The sequence below is a fragment of the Zonotrichia leucophrys genome, chromosome 9 (genome assembly GCF_028769735.1).
Source record: "Zonotrichia leucophrys gambelii isolate GWCS_2022_RI chromosome 9, RI_Zleu_2.0, whole genome shotgun sequence".
Classification (NCBI taxonomy): domain Eukaryota; kingdom Metazoa; phylum Chordata; class Aves; order Passeriformes; family Passerellidae; genus Zonotrichia; species Zonotrichia leucophrys.
The window spans coordinates 10,769,127-10,789,069 of record NC_088179.1 but is presented as its reverse complement, the minus strand read 5'-3'; the positions used below and the strand labels follow the sequence as shown (position 1 = coordinate 10,789,069).

Sequence of the window (19,943 nt, the reverse complement as noted above, 5' to 3'; positions counted from 1 at the left end):
ATTTTGCAACTTGAATTAAAATCTACATTACACTGAAATAAATGTATTGTAAAAATCAATTACAAATTGCTTTGATCTATCTGTAGCTTAATTTATCACCAAAATACAGAAAAATTATCAGGAAATCTGATAAAACTTTAAAATTGCCAAAAGGAATGTGTATTTACTTGTAAATATGTTTTCTTTGTATATAGTATTATCACTTATAAGAATACACTTAATAATAATAATAAATAAATGCTTTATTCCATTGCATTGGTGCAATCTTATCTTCACTCCATTAAAATCACTTTTGAAAAAAGTTTGATCCTGTTGTTCTTATTTCCAAGTGATATGTAGAGCTTTCTTTATATCTTATGACAATTTGAACATATTACAATAAACCACCCAAAACCCTACAGAATTTAACAGACAGACTGGCTAGCCAGTAAGATTCCAAGTTGGACAGGGTATATGAGCTCCATTGTACGAGATTACCTGAAAATTTAAAAATCCTTCCTGAAAACTGTGGAATAAAGAGGAAATGTTAGTAGAAATAACAAGAAAAAAAGAAAGAAAACCAATGATTCATTGTATTGAAAGCAGAAACAGTCATTTTCAAAAGCTTTGCCTCTTCACTCTAACAATGCTTTCTGTATTTCAGAATTTCTATTCTAAGCTTCTTGGAGAAATATGGGTCTTCATTTGATTCATATCCAATAACACAAAAATATCTCCTTTCTTAGAGCAAAGGAAAATAATACAGTCTATTCAGCTGGTGGTCCTACACAGCCTGTCAATGTCACATTACACTGGCTGGCTCTTCTCAAACAGGTGTACTGAGTTTCTGAAACAGAGTCAGAATATGGAAAGTTCTGAGGCGGTTTCTACTCTTTTTGGTAGAAACGATATAATTACGTAACGATATAATTACAACAACAAACAAACTCCTGACTTAGCTTCCCCTCCGTTTGCATAACCTCCAGAAACCACTCTGTTGGGGTCGTTCAGTTCGTCAAACAGTCCCGTCTCGATGATTTCCTCCTGCCAGGGTATAGGGACAGCACCTGTCGCAAACTTTTTGAAGAACTTCTTGTCTTTGTCATCAAACTCAATTCCTCGTATTTCAGAGAAGTCAGCAATGTCTGCAACATCTTTGGCATAGACAACTGATGGATCTGGCACAAATGGAGGGTCAACAAGGTTTGCCTCTAACCTGTGGAAATTTATCGTTTTGAAGAAGCTGTGTTTTCTTGGGTCATCGTCTTCATTCCTGCAATAAAACAAAAGTTTGTCCATCAGTGTGTTTTGCTCTCAGAGAGATACAGGAGTGTCTGTGTTTTGTACATGACAGTACTTTAGATATACATATATAGATATATATATATATACATCATGCAACACAATTCCTTTTTTCCTAACCAAGGAATGCTGGATAGTACAGCATAATCTGAGCAGCTGAAAACATTCTGATGCCATTCCTGCACCTCTCAGGGTAAATCAGCCCAGGCAGGAGCTGCATCTGGGACACCCCAGCCAAAGCTACACTTCCACCAGAACTGAACCTGCAGCAGGGAGGGGAGGGGGAGTACTGGATCTGCTGTCCCACAAGGGAAGTTCAATGATTGGCTCTGTATCTATGGGATAAGAGTATCTGTACCAGAGGGTAAGAATGTATGAAACTCTAGAATGGGGTATATTGGGTCAATACATCTATAGACCAACTCTGAGCAGCAACAGTCTGAACAGGAAGCTGGTGACAAATGCAAATTCTCATTTTATCTTAATTTAAAGCATCTACACATTTATATCCTAAAACTCAGTTATGTCACTCAAATGAACAATCCCACTTATAGTGACAGTTCATTCAAAGTAACTACTCTTATAAATTAACAAAGATTTTTTTAGGCAAGAGATTCACAGATGATGACGTTAACAAAAGCAGATGTGCCACTGTCACAAATATAATCCTTTATTAATATAGCTAAAACCTAATAATAAAAACAAGAAAGGACTAAATAATTTTAAATCCTTAAGTTAAATAAATCTTACAAAAAACAATTACAGACCTCAGGGAGAACTTCAGCTGTAAAAGAACTAGTGAATTGTTTCACTACAGACCTGTAGCGAGACTTGTGGGATATTTTCTGGTGATAAAAATCATCTGAGCCTCAAACGTGTGCTTGTTGAAACATGACCAAAGACCACAGCTTTTGAACTGTGCCTCTAGTGTCAAGGCATGCAAAGTCTGAATTTGGAATTCTAGAGAAAGGTGGAGCATAGAGGAGCCCTGTCTTTTCCACACCTATGCATTCTTTCTTTAACATATTTATGGATGCACTGCTCTTGAAAACAGTAATATAGGAAAATCAAATTTGTCTGTGTTTTGGCCCCAGAAAATGGTAGTTCCTAACACAGCTTTCTTCTTTTCCAATCTCCTTACAAAATCAAACTTAGCAAAGTGCAAGCCCTCATGTATTTGTAGACAATGTTATATTAATAAAATGTAATGCAAACCCTTGGCAAGTGTTTTTATCTTCACAAATGTGCAGAAGCACCATACAGAAGCAGCAGATTTGTGTGATTATGGAAAAATCTTTATTTTTTTAAATCTTAATTTCCATGTATGCAGAACAGCTCTTCCACCTTGGCACCACTGCCTGTTCCTCACGCTGCCTGCTGTGCTTCTGGCCTGCCTTGGTGCTCCCTGGGCACAGCAGAGATGAAACCACCAGCTGCTCTTTTCAGCCCCTTGCTGGAAAATTGTTACTTTGCACCTCTGCTGCCCAGTTCTTCTGAGCAAGCCACCACCAGCTGCTACCCACTGTGGTGCACCACCATGAATAAGCAGGATGCCACAACATGAAGAATGGTAGATGCTGCCATCCAGGCACGCTGAGCAATGAAAAATATTATGTTTTCAACCCCAAAGCACCATATGAACAAAATTATGAATGTACAGATTAAGGATCTTGATTTCTGCATATCCATAGGCTTGCATAATCATCTCCTACCTTACCTAGCCAGTGATAACCAAGTACTTGAGAAGCCTGAAATTATTTATTTACATTCACTGTTAGCCTGAAATGCATTTCAGCTGCTGTTCAAATTAACTGGTGTCCTGGGACACTGGTAAGCCAGGAGTGCTGACTGGGCAGAGGCACTCACAAAAATCTCCCCTTATTTTGCTTTTCCTTTCTGTAACATAAACCAAAGAGCACTAGAAACTGGTGGAGGCAGCAAAATGGATTGCTGCAGTGTTCCTTGTCCTGAAACCATAAAAAGTTAAAAAATGTAAAGCTACATGAATGCCATCTACTGGAACTGAGACATCTTCCAACTAGCTGGAGAGGAACTTGAGCTCATCCTCTGTGAACTGCATTTTTACATAACTTTAATAGGAAGAGCAAATGAACTTGGTCAATTTTGTATTCTTCCATTAAAAAAAATTAAATCACTTTACAGGTTCAGGATTTGAGATTTTAATCTCAAAATACTTGAGTGGAGAAAAGGGGCTACATCTTCCCTGAGTTAGCTAGTGAAACCACATCTTCAGTAGAAGAGTGGAGTGTTTTAAAAGGTCAGGTGTACAAAATAAAGCTGTCTTTGAGCAGCTTTAACTTATGCAACAGGCAGTGCTGTGGATAACCCAAGCTCTTGTTGTCCTTAGGAGAATTACAGTGCTAATCTTTACATAACACACAGCTGTCCTGAATAGTATCACCCTGTTTAAGAGGTTCATGCATGCTTTTATTCTGTATCATGCCCAGGGTATACATCCTATTTATTGTCTGCCTTCTCCAAGTATGACACATCAGAGGAAGGATATCTTAACAGAGAAAATTAAAGATACTATGTGCATTAACCCTTCTGTGTGCATTTCGCATTTTGCTGAGAAGTTATGGAACAAAAAGCAGGCAGAAAGATTGTAAATTATTCCCCTGGAAAAGGCAATGTGCTTACAGTAAGTCAATAGTCTGTTACTGGTTTTGTTTCAGACTTGCTGAATGACCTCAACCAAGACACAATTCTAAATTTCATTTTCCCCTACTCTGAAATTTGTTTACTTCACAAAGTGCTGTAAGTCCAAATGTCTGCAAAGTATGCTGACTTTAAGTTAGAGTGATCTGAATGTTTTTGTGTTAAATTTACTTTTAAAGTAAACTTTTAAAACATACTAAAACAATATAGAGTTTGTATTAAACATACTCCATATGCTGAAAATAACTTTTTTCTCCTTGCACAGTTGCTGGGAAAATTCATCGGGCACAAGAGTAGCTGTCCTCATTTAGCAACAGAATATTAAGAATATGTGTATTAATGATCTATTATATTTCATTAGATTTAATTCTTTTAGACAAATGTTTGCCTAACATTTTGAAAAACTGTTTCACGTTGCTATGAAATATAAATTTAGAAGACTATCTCTGCTTTCTCAATGAGATGCTTTGTCAATTCCACCTTTAGACTGGAAAAGCACCTGATACATACATCTCTATTTACAGATTATTCAAATCATTGTGTATTCTAAAGATAGATATTATTGGTTTCCTATTAATTTTTCACATTTTTATTATATTTCTTTAATTTGTCTATATTGCAAATGTAGATCTGCAATCTGTCTAAATAGAAATGCACTAAATTATTTATACACACACACAAGCACATATCAGAGGGATCAGAGCTATTACAAGTTAAATATTACAAGGTTTAGCTTTGCAATTCTCTTCTTATTGAACATTTCCTTAAAACTGCTAAGTCATGGATAAATCCACTAGTGTTCATCAACCCAAAGCCACCTCTGAAATGCCCAGAAATGCTTTATAGGAATTTGTGCCAAATACTCTTTTTCTCCCTGGAATGAGTCAGGATGACCAGAACTTCTACAGCATTTTTTAAAAGCACTTGAGCAAAACAGAGGGGTTAAGGTCTCTTCAGTTAGAAGCCAATGATGCAGCCTTGCAAATTAGATATCTGCAGGGAAGAGAATCCACATTGCAGATCTGGATTTCTGCCCACATCATTCCAGTAAGCACTACAGCCTAATATCTGCATTCAGTCTGCACTAGCAGGGATGCAGGTGGCCACTGAAATATCCTTTATCTTTAGGAAAGAACGTGTAAGAAAAACCCTTCTGACTCTTTCTCCCAAAACTATATAGAGTCTAACACAGAAAATAACAAGAAGACAACTCCTATGAGTCATCTGGAGTGAGGATAGATGATCACACTATTGCAACAATATTCCTTATTTCCATATTATCTTCAATACTTTCCACCTCTTTCTTCCTAGAAGTGAAAGGGAAAATCCATTACTCTGTAGAAAGTGAAGTCCTAACCTATTTTTGCAATGAGTGAAATAACTATATTGCTTGCAGCTTTAATTTCCCTTGCACTGAGACTGAGAAGGCATACCTGCTTCCCAAACGTTCCTCTTTTTTCTTAGCCAAAAACAGCTTGCAAATATCTTTTGCTTCTTCTGTAAAGCCAGCATGTTCAAATTTCACCTCATCTTCCAGAGTTCTTCTTCTAACCTCATCCTTATTGACCTTTTCTTTGAAATCCTTGAATGGTGTTCTCCCAGCAACCATCTCATAAATAGTGCAGCCCATAGCAAACCAGTCCACAGGATAGCTGTAGTCCTCTTCCTTCAGGATCTCGGGAGCCATGTAGCCATTTGTGCCAGCCTATGGCAAACACACAGACAGGTTTACTTTACAATGCCAGGAGTGAAATGCATGCAGTTAAACAGACTAGTCTATAATTCTTCCAAAATATTAGTAATTCTACTGATATATTTTGTATCTAGAAACCCTGACCTTTTTTTAAATCTAGAATTGGTGAGGTATAACTCTTTTAGGACATGGACCATATCTCTCTTTAAACACCTTGGCACATAAGAAAACTGTCTTAAAGATGCTTTTCAAAGTTGAAATGTCAGTGCAATTTCTACCTAAAAGTGGTTTAATTTTAAATTCATGGCTAGCTTGCTTTCTTCCTCCATTTTTTTTTCATTGAAGATATTCTTAGTTTTGGTGTGTAAACACGAGTAGCAATCAACGTGATAAGATTTTAAAAAATACAAAACCCAGGCAAAACAGTCACTCATTCCCACCCTGTGCAATGGTTATGTAATTGGTCCAACACAGGGCTCTGCTGCCAGTGAGAAAATTCTCATCAAGCCAGTAGCTGAGCTGCAATGAGGAAGTTCTCAGCTTCCTCCCTCTTGGTTTCTGGATAAATGTTCTACCACCAAGGGCCAAGGAAAACTCTTAAAAACCACTCTAAGAAAGTAAACCTGTGAAAATGATAATTAATAAATTACACACATTTAGGTGAAGGAACAAGTTCATACTTCCCAACTAAAAAAAGATGCCTGAATAAAGACTATTCATAGCACAAATGGCCCCTTCTGTGAGAGAAGAAATGGCCACTCTTTGAGAGGGACATGTGCCTGCTCTCTTCCCTTGGGGGACGCTGCAGGGACTGAAATAGCTCCTGCTGCCTGTGGCCCCAGGGAGCTGATTCACCTGGCAGGGAACCGGGGGATCAGCTCTCTCTGCTGCACTGTTGCATGAGTGAGGATGTGGGATTTCAATCACAACAGCATTTCCTCAGCTGAACCCACGTTTACTGCTGTGTCTCATGCTCTATATGATTTATCTCCCAGAAGCAGCTAACAGTGATAACCAGAAGTTATCAGTCAGAAGTTGCTCGAACCTCTCATATATTATTTAAATACTGGGACTGATGTATTACCAGTGTAACAATTTAAAACTGTGTCTGTGCAAAATCCCACTAAAGCTTACTCAGGATGGTCATTATTACTGTATCAGAATACAATCAGTGACAGAGATTCACTCCAAAGCAAAACAGTTAGAAAAAGGTAAAGCTAAGCTCATTTGGACAAATTGTATTTATAAAAAGTACAGCTCAACAGATTAATTTTATTTTATGGGGTTGGATAACCCCTCTGATTTTTGCACATTTAGGCACAGTACTTCCAAGTCAAGTCCCCGCACAAACTTCAGCTTGTGTCACTACACATTATGACATATAATGTCTCTACTGTAACAATGTGTGCAAGAGGGAACATCTTAGCATCAATTAAAGCATAAGCCTAACAGACAGAAAATTAAATCCACTTTATTTTCTCTCCTTGTAGTTTGGGGTTTTGTTTTGACTTGAAAACAGAAATGAGATGAGAAGAACAGAAGTATCAGTCAGGTTGAAAGCAAAAGGAAAGGTTAAAAGCGAACAGTTGCCTCTCTCACTAAAGCTACAGAAGTACAGAGGAGCAGCACAGCACTGCAGCTGCTGACATCATCCCACAGGCAATCTGCACTGCTTACAGTGGGTTTCTCTAACTAAAATATTGAGAGATACCCTGACAGTATTACATTTTTAGGTATGATTGCTGCTCTGTTCAGAGAAGGGGACAAATGCTTAAACACAGACCACAGACCCCAGATCCATCTGGCCTCAGAAAACCTAGAAGGGAGAGGAGAGGTGAAAGTAGTAGAGAAACTTTGATACAAAAGCTTGCACACAGAGCTCACTGTGGATTAGTAAACACAGCTCTAAATAGGTTTCTGGAACTCTTTTTTCTTTGCTTTTTTTTCTCCTTCTGGGAAGCAATAAACATTCTTATTTTTACTGAGATGAAGTTAGGGCACTAATGCCTTGAAGAACTATTGAATCACATTATTATCAAAATGTGCCCTGACAGCACAATATGGTCCTTTTGATAAGAGATTACTTTGCTGCAACTTAGCATCAGCAGTCAGAACCTGGATACATCTGACATGGAAAAATCAGAAATCTACTGTCACAGATGTGTCTCAAGGCAGCTCCTCTCAGACTGTTTCTTTCCACTTGTATTTTCTCTTCCACAGCTGTTTTTTCAAAAGAAGGAATTGCCAAGTAAGTTCAGTCTGTTCCATGGGCATGTTCAAGGCAGGCTCCAGCAGGACACACCATCTGGAAGAACGCCCTGCTTTGACATGGTGCTTGTGTTTCTCAAGAACAGAGAAAGCAAGGCCAGCACCACAGACCACAAAGACAGCACAACCACAACTTAACAGAAAACAGAATGGACCAACAACAGCCTCCCTGCAGGCTGAAGTGACAGGCTGTGGGTGAGCTTACATGTAAACAAGAACTGAACTTCCACACTCTAAATTAGTAGCTCTGGAATCTTGAGCTGTTACTGGGCTGATCCAGCTCCATCTGAGGAAGTCTAGAAACATATCATTCCTCTGATATGGCAAACCATTTCAATTCAGAATTTAATGAGCTGGTTTTCTCATAGAATATCATCCAAACTCCAATCTAAAACCAAAGCTCTCCCAACCCTGAAGCTGTCCTTCTATTCACAATGAAGGAACAGGCCAAGAAGCAGGAATCTAAACTGGATCTTATAAGATTTGAGATTTTTAAAATGCACTAAAACGTGACAATTTTATAGCAGAAGCAAACACATTTCACTAGTGAACAGGGATTTTTAAGGGGGAAAAAAAACAATAAGGAGGGAGAAATACACAAAACTCTATTTTTAACAAAGCAGGAATTTGAAGATAGGAAGAAAAGAGCTTAAATTTTAGTCTTTTCCACCTATTTCTCTATATGTGTCGTTTTGGCAAAATGATTTGCGGAGAAAGATGCTAAAGCCTTTAGCATTTGCCATATTAGAGAACACAAATAAGGAATTATTCAGCACCTGGAAGGACATAGATCCTTCAAATGAAGATTTATTTCTATCTTTGGAGAGTAGGCAGCATTAGAGGGAAGGTAATACCTAATATCCCTACACTAATCATTATGGAGAACAAGATGTAAAAATCAGATCATCTTTCCAGGAACAGAGAGATCCCAGGGCAACAGGAAAGGCAGGAAAGCCTCAGGAGAGGTTTATCTAAGGAGGTAAAACAGAAGTTTTGTGAAGGGAGTTATTAAACTGTCCAACTCTCATTAGCAGTGAAACAAAAAATAATGTATTAGGGGGAAAATTTATCTACTGATTCCCAAAGCAAAAGTGAAGGAAAGTAAATTACTCTTGGCAGGTGTGGAGTAAATAAGTATACTGTAAATTATATTCTAGTGCAAAAATTAAAAAAAAAAAGGACAGAAAGCAAAGAAATTAAAAGCTACCACAAAAGATAAATGCATTATTTTTTGAAGGGGTCTATTTCCCACGGACTGGTATCGAGTATTTAATTCAGTTAGAATTATCTGATCATGCCTCAGGATGGATATCTCCAAGTATGGGACACTGGAATGTCTATCATACAAAAAATCAGGAGGTTTGTATGATTTTGCAGAGGTTTTCATTCTGTACAATTGATAAGTGAATTCAGAAGCTGTATATTAAACAAAATCCACTTTTTCTTACTAGATCTTACTTTCCATGGACAAATTTCACTCTTTCAATGGAAACAGAGGAAATAAAAAACCCATACTCAAAGTTAATTCCTTTGTTGTCAACTCTACACTATTAGGATGTTCAGTGGGTTTTGAGTGAGACTAAGCACATTATTCTCTTCTTTCCTGTATAATTCCTGGTAACACAAGGAACCATTTGAACATATATGTTAACTAATCAAGGGATCTTGCAGAGACACAAACACGTGATATTACACCTTCACTGACCTGGCAACATCTTATAAAAATATCACAAACATGACAAAGAATGCTATATTATCCCAACTTTTTACTAGAGACAGAATTCTTATGCCATTGTAGAGGCACAGAACTTTTTAAAGCCTAGTCAATACAACACTAGCTATTTTTTGCTTGCTCTCCATCTAATATTGTCTTTTGTGATAAGCAGGATGGTTTACTTGCATATGCTGCTTGAATTATAAAAATAGTCAATAAATTTAAGTCAATTAAATTTTAATTGCTTTTGAAAAAGGTTCACAGATCTACTTTCCCTTTATTTCACTACCTTGAGAACAACCCAAAGATAATTTTTCAGTAATCCTCTAAAATGTAATGATCAAATGCTGCCCTTGGCTACATTAGCAAAGAAGTTCTGTTGAGTGGAATTATTGCTTTGAGAGTGATTTGACAGGGCATAGTAGAAATGACTCATCTGAAAGTATACAAATGTTTCTTTTGTGAAATGCGATCCTGCATAAATTTTTCAAAGGTCACATAATTACAATCTTTTAGTAATTCAAGATGTGATGCTGAGAAGCACTAAGTGCCCTCAGAGCCCAGTGCAGTGCAGGGGCACCTGGCAGAGCAGAGCTGGGAGCAGAACCAGGCCTGCAGGGCAGCAGCTCCCACGTCCCTCTGCCAGGGGACAGCCCTTCCACAGCGCCCTGTGCCAGCTCCAGCAGGTGCACGCAGCAAAGACACAACTCTGGGGCTTTCTGCAGCACAGAAACAGGCAAATGGCGAGAAATGGGATTTAGGATTTAGATCTTGCTACCTTTTCCCACAGATCTCTGCAAAACAAACTCAATTGATATAACAAACCAAACAGTAAAGCAAATCAGAATGTCTATCTTTTGTTTGCCATGGCACAAGAACTGTTGAACAGAGGAAAAAAAACAAGCTGAGTTTAGCTCTATCAGCTGTTTCCTGGGGCTCGGTCCTTCCTTCCTCCAAGGGGTGCCACTGCCTGCTTTGTTCTCTTGTCCAGCTGTTCCTCCACTCCTCAGCAATGGCCTTAATAGACCCTGCAGGAATGCAGGAACAGACCACAGAAATCTCTTCCCTGCACACAAGCTAGCAGGCCCTAGATGTGGAGAACACTGATCTGCCTGTGTCACTCACTTCACCACGTTAATTCTTCTCCCAAGTCACTGTGAGGAGGAACAGAGCATAATTTAAATGAGTTACACAGGACTGCAGTTCCTCCAGTTTCTCACCACATGTTCATACAATAACAAGAAACTAGCTGACCCAATCAGTAGGCAACTGTTTTTGGTTTTTTTTAAAGAAGATAGAAGTAAATCTAAATAGGGCAAAAGGCACTCGGGAAAGTCACACAGAATAAAGATCCTTATGCAGACTGTTAATGCTTAGCAGAAGGAGGGATCTTTTGATGGGATGGCCCATCATGAATTGTTGGGCTGCTGATTCAGGAGAGCACAAGGAGGACTCTTCAGAGTAGCAGGAGAAGATAATGAGAAAGACAATATTGGAGCTTAGGAGCTCCAATCCCATGTTTGATCTTGAATCTTACATAAGCATATGAATCCCACATGCTTATGTAAGATTCAAGATCAAACTTTTTTTGATTTTCACATAAGAACATAATTTTCATAGGGAAAGCTGTGTGCTTTAAAAAAAGCCCCCACAGGCAAAAGCACAAAAGGTACAAACCAGATTTTTGCTATATTAGAAAAAAAGAAAAAATGGCCCTGGATTCAAAGTCACTAACTGGAATAGTAAAAAAATCCAGCATTGGTTTTTAATCTTTTAAGTTTGGTCATCAGTAATCACTGCAATAAAGGAAGTTGCACAACAAAAGAGAAAAAGCCACTCTGTGCAGTAGGGACTGCTCTCTGTGTGCTCCTCCTTGGGAAGAGAAATAGACACAGGTACAACATGGTTTCAGTTTAGATTCTTGCTGTATGGAAGTCAAAGGGCTTGAGAAAGGACAATCCAGTAATTAGGCATGAATCTTAACTTTGGATTCTAGAGCAGCTCCCCACTTCCTTCTTGCATGATCACACGTAAAGCTTTGCCTCAGATCCTGACTGGATCCTGACTGCTCAGACTCCCACCTCAGTGATGTGTCATGAGAAGACATGAGATGGCATTCACAGACAGGGAAGCAATCAGATATTATAGGATGGAGCATTTAGGACAAACAAAACACTTGGCCAATCCCCACTTTGCTACCACCTCCCGTCAAGGAGTTGTAAAAAACAGTGAGGTCCCCCTGAGCTCCTCTCTGCAGTTCCCTCAGCTGCTCCTCACCAGATTTGTGCTCCAGACCCTTCCCAGCTCCACTGCCTCTCTCTGGACACACTCCAGCACCTCAGTGTCTTTCTGGTAGTGAGAAGCCCAAACCTGAATACAGATTCAAGGTGCAGCCTCACCAGCGCTGAGCACAGGGGAACAGTCACTGCCCAGCCCTGCTGGCCACAGGCCAGGATGCCTCTCTCTGCCCACCTGGGCACACACTGCCTCATGTTTAGCCAGCTGCTGACCAACACCTCTCTCTTCCCACTGGGCAGCTTTCCAGCCACTCTTCCCCAAGCCTGCAGTCTGCAGGGGGTTGTTGTGACCCAAGTGCAGGACCTGCTGCTTTGCCTCACTGAACCCTGTAGCAGTGCCATCAGCCCATCACCCCAGCCTGTCCAGATCCCTCTGCAGAGCCTTCCTGCCCTCCAGCAGATCTGCATTCCCACCCAACTTGGTGCTGTCTGCAAACTCCTGACAGTGCACTTTCTCCCCTTGTCCAGATCATAAAGCAGGGCTGGTGCCAGGACGAGCTCTGGGGAACCCCAGCAGTGACCAGGTGCCAGCTGGATGTGATTCCATTCCCCACCTGTCTCTGGGCCCGGCCATCCAGCCTGTTTTCACCCAGCAGAGAGAGCACCTGTGCAGGCCTTGAGCAGCCACGCTCTCCAGGAGATGCTGGAGCAAACAGTGACACAGGCTTTAGACAGTCCAGACAGACACATCCACAGAGCAGGTCCCTCTGTCGTGGCAGGAGATGAGGCTGCTCAAGCAGGACCTGCCTTTCCTAAAGCCACGCTGGCTGGGCGTGATCCCCTGGCTGTCCTGTATGAGCTGCATGCCCACACTCAGGGGGATTTACTCTGCTACAAGGTCAGGCTGACAGGCTGGGAGTTTCCTGGATGCTCCTTTAGCCCTTCATGTGGATGGGCACCACATTTGCTAAATCCAGCCAACTGGGACCTCCTGGGTTCTCTGGGATGCTGGGGAAGTCATGATGGGAAGTGATGGTGAGCACTTCTGCCTGCTCCCTCAGGACCCTGCACAGATCCCAACTGACCCTACAGACATTGTGGGTAAGGCTGCATTCTGTAAAGTACATTTCAGATGTGACAAAAATCTCAAACACCTGGCATGACAACGCACCTCATAACAACTGTGATTATCAACATTTTTAGGAACCCACTTCTGCTAGTAAAAATATCATCAATTTTACATGTCACACTTCAAAATGTGTAAGAAAAACAGCTGCAAGTTCTTCTAATTCTGAGCAAATGAAGAGCTGTCATTTTTCAAAGAGCAAACGAAGAAGAAATTTTTACAGAATCTTATCCAATAAGAATGCCATGTGATAGTGAACAAAGGTCAACTGTAGAATAGCTTGCTGAGTTATTTTTTATTTCACAAGTCTAAACCCTCCTCCTGCTTTTCAGCTGCCTGGAAATTAAACTGTTAGTTTCAGGAACATCTAAATAGATTTCCTTGTGTTTTCCTAAGAAATAGAATCTTATAATAAACAAACATACAGGAGGGCAAAAGGACATTTTGAGTAAGATTTTAACCAAAACATGTTTTTCCTATAAAAATATTATGATGTCCTTCAAATATATAAAACATAGCACAGGAAAACTGTGAAGAAGCCCGAAACCTCTGAAGACATGAATGCACTTTTATAAATACTACAAAAATATGTTTATGTTATTTTTCACAGTTATTATGTCAATATTTAAGCTCTCTGGCTCGCACATGCATCTGCACAAAAGTTCTTCACAATTTACATGCAACAGTTGCTTTTCACAAAAGCCATACCCAGTAAGGGCAGAAAATTCTTCCCTAAATAAACAGCAAATACACACTAACTTCTGGAAAAATGGAATTAACTGGGGATGGAAGCTCCTCATTTCATATGCAAAAAACCCCTAGTGCTAGAATCAATCTAGAACACAACAGACAGAACACTTTGCCTGTGTAAAAGCCATCTTTGCAGGCTCTCAGTTTCTCCTTGTTGTCTATTTCAATTATGTAAGACAGAGAAAATAACAATATTTAAAAAGCCGTAATTTTAAGACACAAACTAGTTCCTGCAGGATCTGATCAACACATCAGATCAGATGCAACAGGCACATTTATAGGAAGTCATAATGACATTTGAAGTCCTGAATAGTTTTATTACCCCTGGAGTTTGTGTTTCCAGCCATGTCAGTAAGAGCTCTGCCTGACTAAATGTGCACAGACACATTTCCTGGTAGACTGCACAGGTGCATGTAGCTATCATGAGAGGATCCCTTATAATCCATGTATGTTTAATGAAGGAAAATTACATTGCAAGTAGCTTTAAAGTGTTTTCTACTTTTATTTTCAAGACTGTTATTATTCAAACTTGTGTATTTTAATTTATTCTTGTGATTTCTTCTTTCTAGGGACAACTGGCACTTCACAAAGTCAAATCAGCAACTTAGTAAAATTAAATTATTACTGTATCAATTACTTACAACTACAGTATAAGTCTGAAGTACATTCACACAGAAAGCTGGATGTTTCTCCTTGCTGCTTTAGCAATTGAAAAGAGAGGGAGAAAACTAAGGCTAGGTATCCAACTCTTTCAAGATCTTTGTAAGGAGCACTGTTTCTGAAAGCAAGGTATTTTTATTTTTAATAGTTATGACCAATTGGTATGGAGCACACAGGTGCCTTCAAAAGGAGTGTATGTAACAGCAGTACTTAAAGGACACCAAGGCTACTGCTTCAATTACATAAGTATTGAATCATCAGTTGCACAATGCTTTGCTGAAGTGTAAACACACTTTACTTTTTACTAAGACCATTTGAAGTTATCCATCTAAAATTCAAAAAACCTTTCTACCCACAAAGAACACTTTTTTGGCTGATGAACAGTACATAAACATTATAATTTTGTACAAATCCTCAATGAGAAAACTTGGAAAATGTCTAAAACAGGAACTCATTAACAAGCTTATTACTTGTGCCATGTGATAACATAATCACCTAATAAGATTTACAAAAGGGATTAATGGATCCTCCAGCTGATGTATGGGTGATGTGCATTTATTCATACATGACCAGACAGGAATTTTTTTCTGCTTTGAAAGCAGAACAAATTTAATCTTTAATGGCCTATACAGCTATGAGAGTGCAAAACACTGTCAGAATTCATCAAAATAGTGTATTTTTTGCAATCTTTAATGAAATGAATGCACAGATAAATCTTTATATTATATACTAGAGATCAGTAGCAATATCCCTTAATTAGTGACTGAAAATTGTAAACCTTAAATTGTCAGTTTAAACCATTATCCAAAATCTAGAAACAGCTTTATGATATTAGGCACTCAGATATCAGTACAATACAGATTTGGCCTGCAAGGAATATATATTCTGCTCTAGCTTATACAAATGCCCTTATAAAACTGTGTCCACAAAATGGTGCAACTGATTAAATTTCATTTGAAAAAGCTTGGAGCCATACTTTCCTTTGGGTGAAAAATGACAAGGTGATATGTATAGGTTTGGTAAGTGATAACGATTTGGCAGGCATACTCAAACAGCATGTTATGATGTCATTTTTCAGATAATTTTAAGTCAGAATGTAACTACAATTAGTAGACAAAAAATAACAACACCATTTTTCCTTTCTGACAGGAGTACATGGTGAAGCTTAATGTAAATTTTGTAAATGTGTTCTTTGGTCTTCCTGTGTATGACATGAGTATAAATAATAATGATATCCAGTTCTCATATAACATTTTTTAGAAGCTTTCAAATATGACTATTTTACAAAAATGAAAATAAAAGGGAATTATTCATTTAACTAGTTTATAGCTATGATACAAACACATACACAAAAAATCTTTTTCTTCCATGTCCTATTTCAACGTAAAGTATGAATAAAACTGCCTTTAACTGAAATTCCTTAAAAAACATTACAATCATGTAGCACATTATTCATTGCAGTTTTTGCTTTAATAAAAGCAACCGTATAATGGTGACTAGAGCTTCTAAAAATGACAAAAGAAAAGGCACTAACAATTTGATGGCTTCACAGAAGGTAAGGCAGAATAACACCTTGTCCAATATTGCTTTGAGATTCTACCCTAATACCAACAAAAGTGGTTACATATTGCTAAACACACTCTTCAATTTTGAGGTTTTTTCGTTTTGCCAAACCCCACATATTTAAAAGTATGAAAAATTGCCCTTTGACAAAACTATTTGTTCTGATCCTAGTAACTGCATGCCTCTTGCAAAGCCCAATCAGGTTTACACCTTTGGGTTCACTGATGCAAATGCCATCTTTACAAACAAAACAACACTCTCATTTCACATAAGCTCTACTGAAAAACCTGCCTTAGCTTGCACAGAAGCTGTATTTTTGTATTCAAAACACCATGAAGTTTAATTTTAAAATTATTTACTATTTATACATACAGCAATGTCTACATACTCCTTCGTCAAGAACTAAAACCACTCATAGTACAAACTTCTTATATTGCCAGGGAATGAAAAGACCCTTCAAAAGTACTGAATTTAACAACAACAAAAGATGTGCACTCAAACATGATGTAGAAGGCCATCAGTGGGTCCTCTCTTCCACTGAATTTCTAATGTGAACTTGGGGAGTTTAACACAGACCAGTTTATAATGTGGCTTTCATTTCTTCATTTTCCTTGTGTATTTCTCATTATGCACATCTTTAAGCTCCAGATACCTTGAGAGAAATATGGCTTTTTCACAGTTAAGCAATACATATTTTTTTGTGTAAATCTCCTGACATTATTACATATCCAAGTTAGTTTGGGATGACCAGAGGCCCAGCTGAAGTGCTGCACAATCTAATTTACAAAAAATCTATTTGGTCATCCATGTTTTTCTTCCTACATGTAGACAGGCATGGACATTTACAAACTGTCAAGTCTGCTAACTGTTTCAGGAATTAATTTGTGTGGGGAAGGAGGGCTGGAAATAACTTCTCATGCAGCACCACACACCTGCAATAAAATCAGTAGCATCACTTAAGAGTAATGTGTAAGAAAATATATTCTCCTAGAAGCAAAAGCAGAATACAGAGGAGCCGTATCTTTGACTGCTGCTCATTAAACAATCAATTACGTCCCTGACTCTGCAGTATTCCATAAAACACAAAACATCTGCCTCTCTACAGTCATTGGTTCACGAACTTAAGAGAAAAAGGTCAAATAGATTCTACTGTTTCTGTACAAAAGAAGTTATTTTACCACATGCAGCAGCTAAAGAGTTAATAAACCAAATCTTCTTAGGACCTGTCTCTCAGAATGAAATGACTACATTTGGTCTTTAGCACAGAATCAGTTCCGGGGAATTAAGTCTTGGTCTCATAAGGCATTAGAAATAGAATGGCTGCACTTCCACTGGCCACGTTAAAGAATTTGTACTCACCCTCTGGGTGATGCTCTTTCCCTCTTTGACTTGCACTGCCAATCCAAGATCAGACAGTCTGCAATTCCCATTATCATCCAGGAGGACATTCTCTGGTTTCATATCCCGGTACACAATTTTGATGGAATGGAGATGCAGAATCCCACAGGTTATCTGAGCTGAGTAAAAGATGATCCTTTTCATTTCCAAACCCCTTTCTCCCACATTGTAGATGTGATACTTCAGATCCCCTCCATTCATGAGGCTCATAACAAGACACAGATGGGTTTTGGTCTCATAGGCATAAGCTAGTGTGACTATGAAAGGGCTGTTGACCTTCTCCAGGATCTCTTTCTCCAGCAGGGCCATCTTCTCTCCACTTTTCTTTTTCAACCTTTTCTTATCCAGTTTCTTGCAGGCATACATCTTGCCAGTATTTTTGACCTGGATGGCACAAACCTAGAGAAGATGCACATGGAAAGGTAATGAAGGAATTTTACACAGAGAGTGGAATATTAAGGGTAGTGACAGACAGGAACTGGGCAATCACTGATGCCTATCAGTAGCTGCTGATGCTAACTTCTATGAAGAATATATCAGCACAGAAAACAAGAAAAAACAAGTGCACAATCAGTTCTGTTCTGGACCAGTAGTTTATCGTGGCCCTGAGGCAAAGTTCTTGAGGATGCCACTAGTAGGCATGTATTAGCAAATAACAGGAAAGGGACAAGAAAAAAATCTGTAACCATGAGAATAAGGAGCATATACAGATGGCATCTGTACAGTTAAACTCTCTTGACTCTCAAAAAACCTTCATACAGAAGTTTGGGAACAGATCCTGATGTGTGCTTTTCCCTAAACCGCAGCTAGGAATTATCTGGGAGTGTGTGAGGTAGCACAGGCTAAAATGATGTCAAGGAGCAGACTTAGCTCACTACATGAACATTTATGCAAGTTTTTGTAAAGAAGCCTGCTTTTTTAACTAGCATAGATACAGAATATAAAAATGTTAAAGTAGCTTTTTACCAACAAGAGCCTCTATCACAGTATAAATAACCCAGCCTGATTTCTGGAAAATGGGTAGTCTGGAGGGGCACATTTTACAAATCTTCATAGAGTGGCTTAATCCACTGCTCTTTGCAAACCCACCTGGCTAGTCTTGAAAGGGGAGAGATGACTCACATCCCTAAAAGTACAAGCTCTTACCTCTCCAAAGCCACCTTTGCCCAGCACTCGGAACTCAGAGAAGTATTTTTCAGTTACTGGTTGCTTCTCAAACACTTTCCATTGGATGAATTTGTCATAGAAGGGGCTGTTCTGGAAGTCCTGGAAAGGCTTGTCTTTAAAGAAGACTTTGGTTTCCTCCTTGGCCAGCTGCACGATGTTCTCATAGTCTTTTACAGTAGCTGCTTTGCATTTGCTGACCAAGTCAGAGCTCATGAAAGACAGATAGTTTCTGCCGCCTTCCTTAAGATAATTGGTGACCATAATCTCCATGCAACTGCTCTTGATATTGTCCTCTGCCAACTCCCAGCTTGACACCTCATCCAGGAAGTCTCTAGCTAACAAATATTCTGGCACTGTCTCTAAGAAATCTCTGAAGAATTTCTTGCCAATGGGCTGCTGCTCACAGATACTGTCATAATCACCAGCAACAGACTCTCTCTGCTCTTTGCAGTCCTCAATCTTGGGCAGCGAGAGGCTCCTACGCCTCTTTTGCATCTCCTTGGTGTCTCCTTCTCCACTCTTCCTTGCCTGGAGGTAGGCAGTGTTGGCAATCAGGTTGTCGAGCCCCCCCATGTCACACATCTTGGCAAGCCCTTGGGGTGGCAGAGCCTGGTTCAGACAAAATGAGTAACTGGCCCAGGAGCTGTGCTGTAGCTGCACTGCACTTCTCCCTGCTAGTGGTGTGTGAGGGCTTCTGAAAAACACCAGGGAAACGAACTGCTTTTGCATTAAATACCTCTCAAGGATTTTCACTAAGTACCTTTAGGTATAGGCACCATTTGTGGAAAGTGACTGGTAAGAGGTTTCTCTGTAAGAAGCTTTGAGTTTGCTATGTATAGCTGAGGGACGACACCCTAGGCAAACCTTCCCACTGGCAGTACCAAGTGCACGTGGTTCAGCTGGTGTTTTTCAGAATGGGCCCTGATAACCTTTAAATGTGCCAACATTCCCTCTACATGCACTGTCCCTGGCTGCTGGGAACATGCAGAGACTCATGGCTGCAATACATGCACTTTCTCCAACTCGAAGCTCTTTGGCCACAGTCAGCAGGACAGGCCTGGATCTCCCCTGGTCGATATCAAACACCAGCACACTAACAACTGGTTTTATGAAAAGCTTTTATCACAAATCTGCCATGCCTAAAAGATCTTGATATAGATGAATGACACAACTCATGCTTTGAGCATTCACACCTCCAAAGCTCAAGTTATATTCAACATCAGTGACTGAGCCCCACAGACAGTTCATGCAAGCCCTGCTGCCTTGCGTGGCTCTGTCTGAGCAGATTACATGCAGAGGCTAAGAACTGCCACTGGTCTAAAAATAATGATCCTTCTATATGAAACAACACGGCTCTGACTTCATCTCCTACCCACAGAAAAAAGAAAAACACTTCAAATGAACAGC

At 39.4% G+C, this 19,943-nt stretch overlaps 1 protein-coding gene across 1 annotated transcript; it reads right to left on the bottom strand.

The window, feature by feature from the left end:
• Nucleotides 1–155: 155 nt before the first annotated feature.
• On the bottom strand, nucleotides 156–19,773 carry GRK7 (G protein-coupled receptor kinase 7). The gene is made up of 4 exons (XM_064720980.1): nucleotides 18,516–19,773; nucleotides 17,331–17,768; nucleotides 5,394–5,665; nucleotides 156–1,252 (listed from the first exon to the last, which is right to left on the bottom strand). Exons 1-4 carry the CDS (start codon nucleotides 19,263–19,265, stop codon nucleotides 910–912), a joined length of 1,803 nt encoding a protein of 600 aa, XP_064577050.1. The 5' UTR covers nucleotides 19,266–19,773; the 3' UTR covers nucleotides 156–909.
• Nucleotides 19,774–19,943: the final 170 nt, after the last annotated feature.

Excerpts from the sequence above, each read along its gene's own strand:
- GRK7 (XM_064720980.1), bottom strand. The coding sequence starts at position 19,265 with ATGCAAAAGCAGTTCGTTTCCCTGGTGTTTTTCAGAAGCCCTCACACA. Across the intron at positions 5,666-17,330 it reads GAAAGAGCATCACCCAGAGG|GCTGGCACAAATGGCTACAT; the intron begins GTGAGTACAAAT and ends TGTTTGCCATAG. Across the intron at positions 1,253-5,393 it reads GAGGAACGTTTGGGAAGCAG|GAATGAAGACGATGACCCAA; the intron begins GTATGCCTTCTC and ends GTTTTATTGCAG.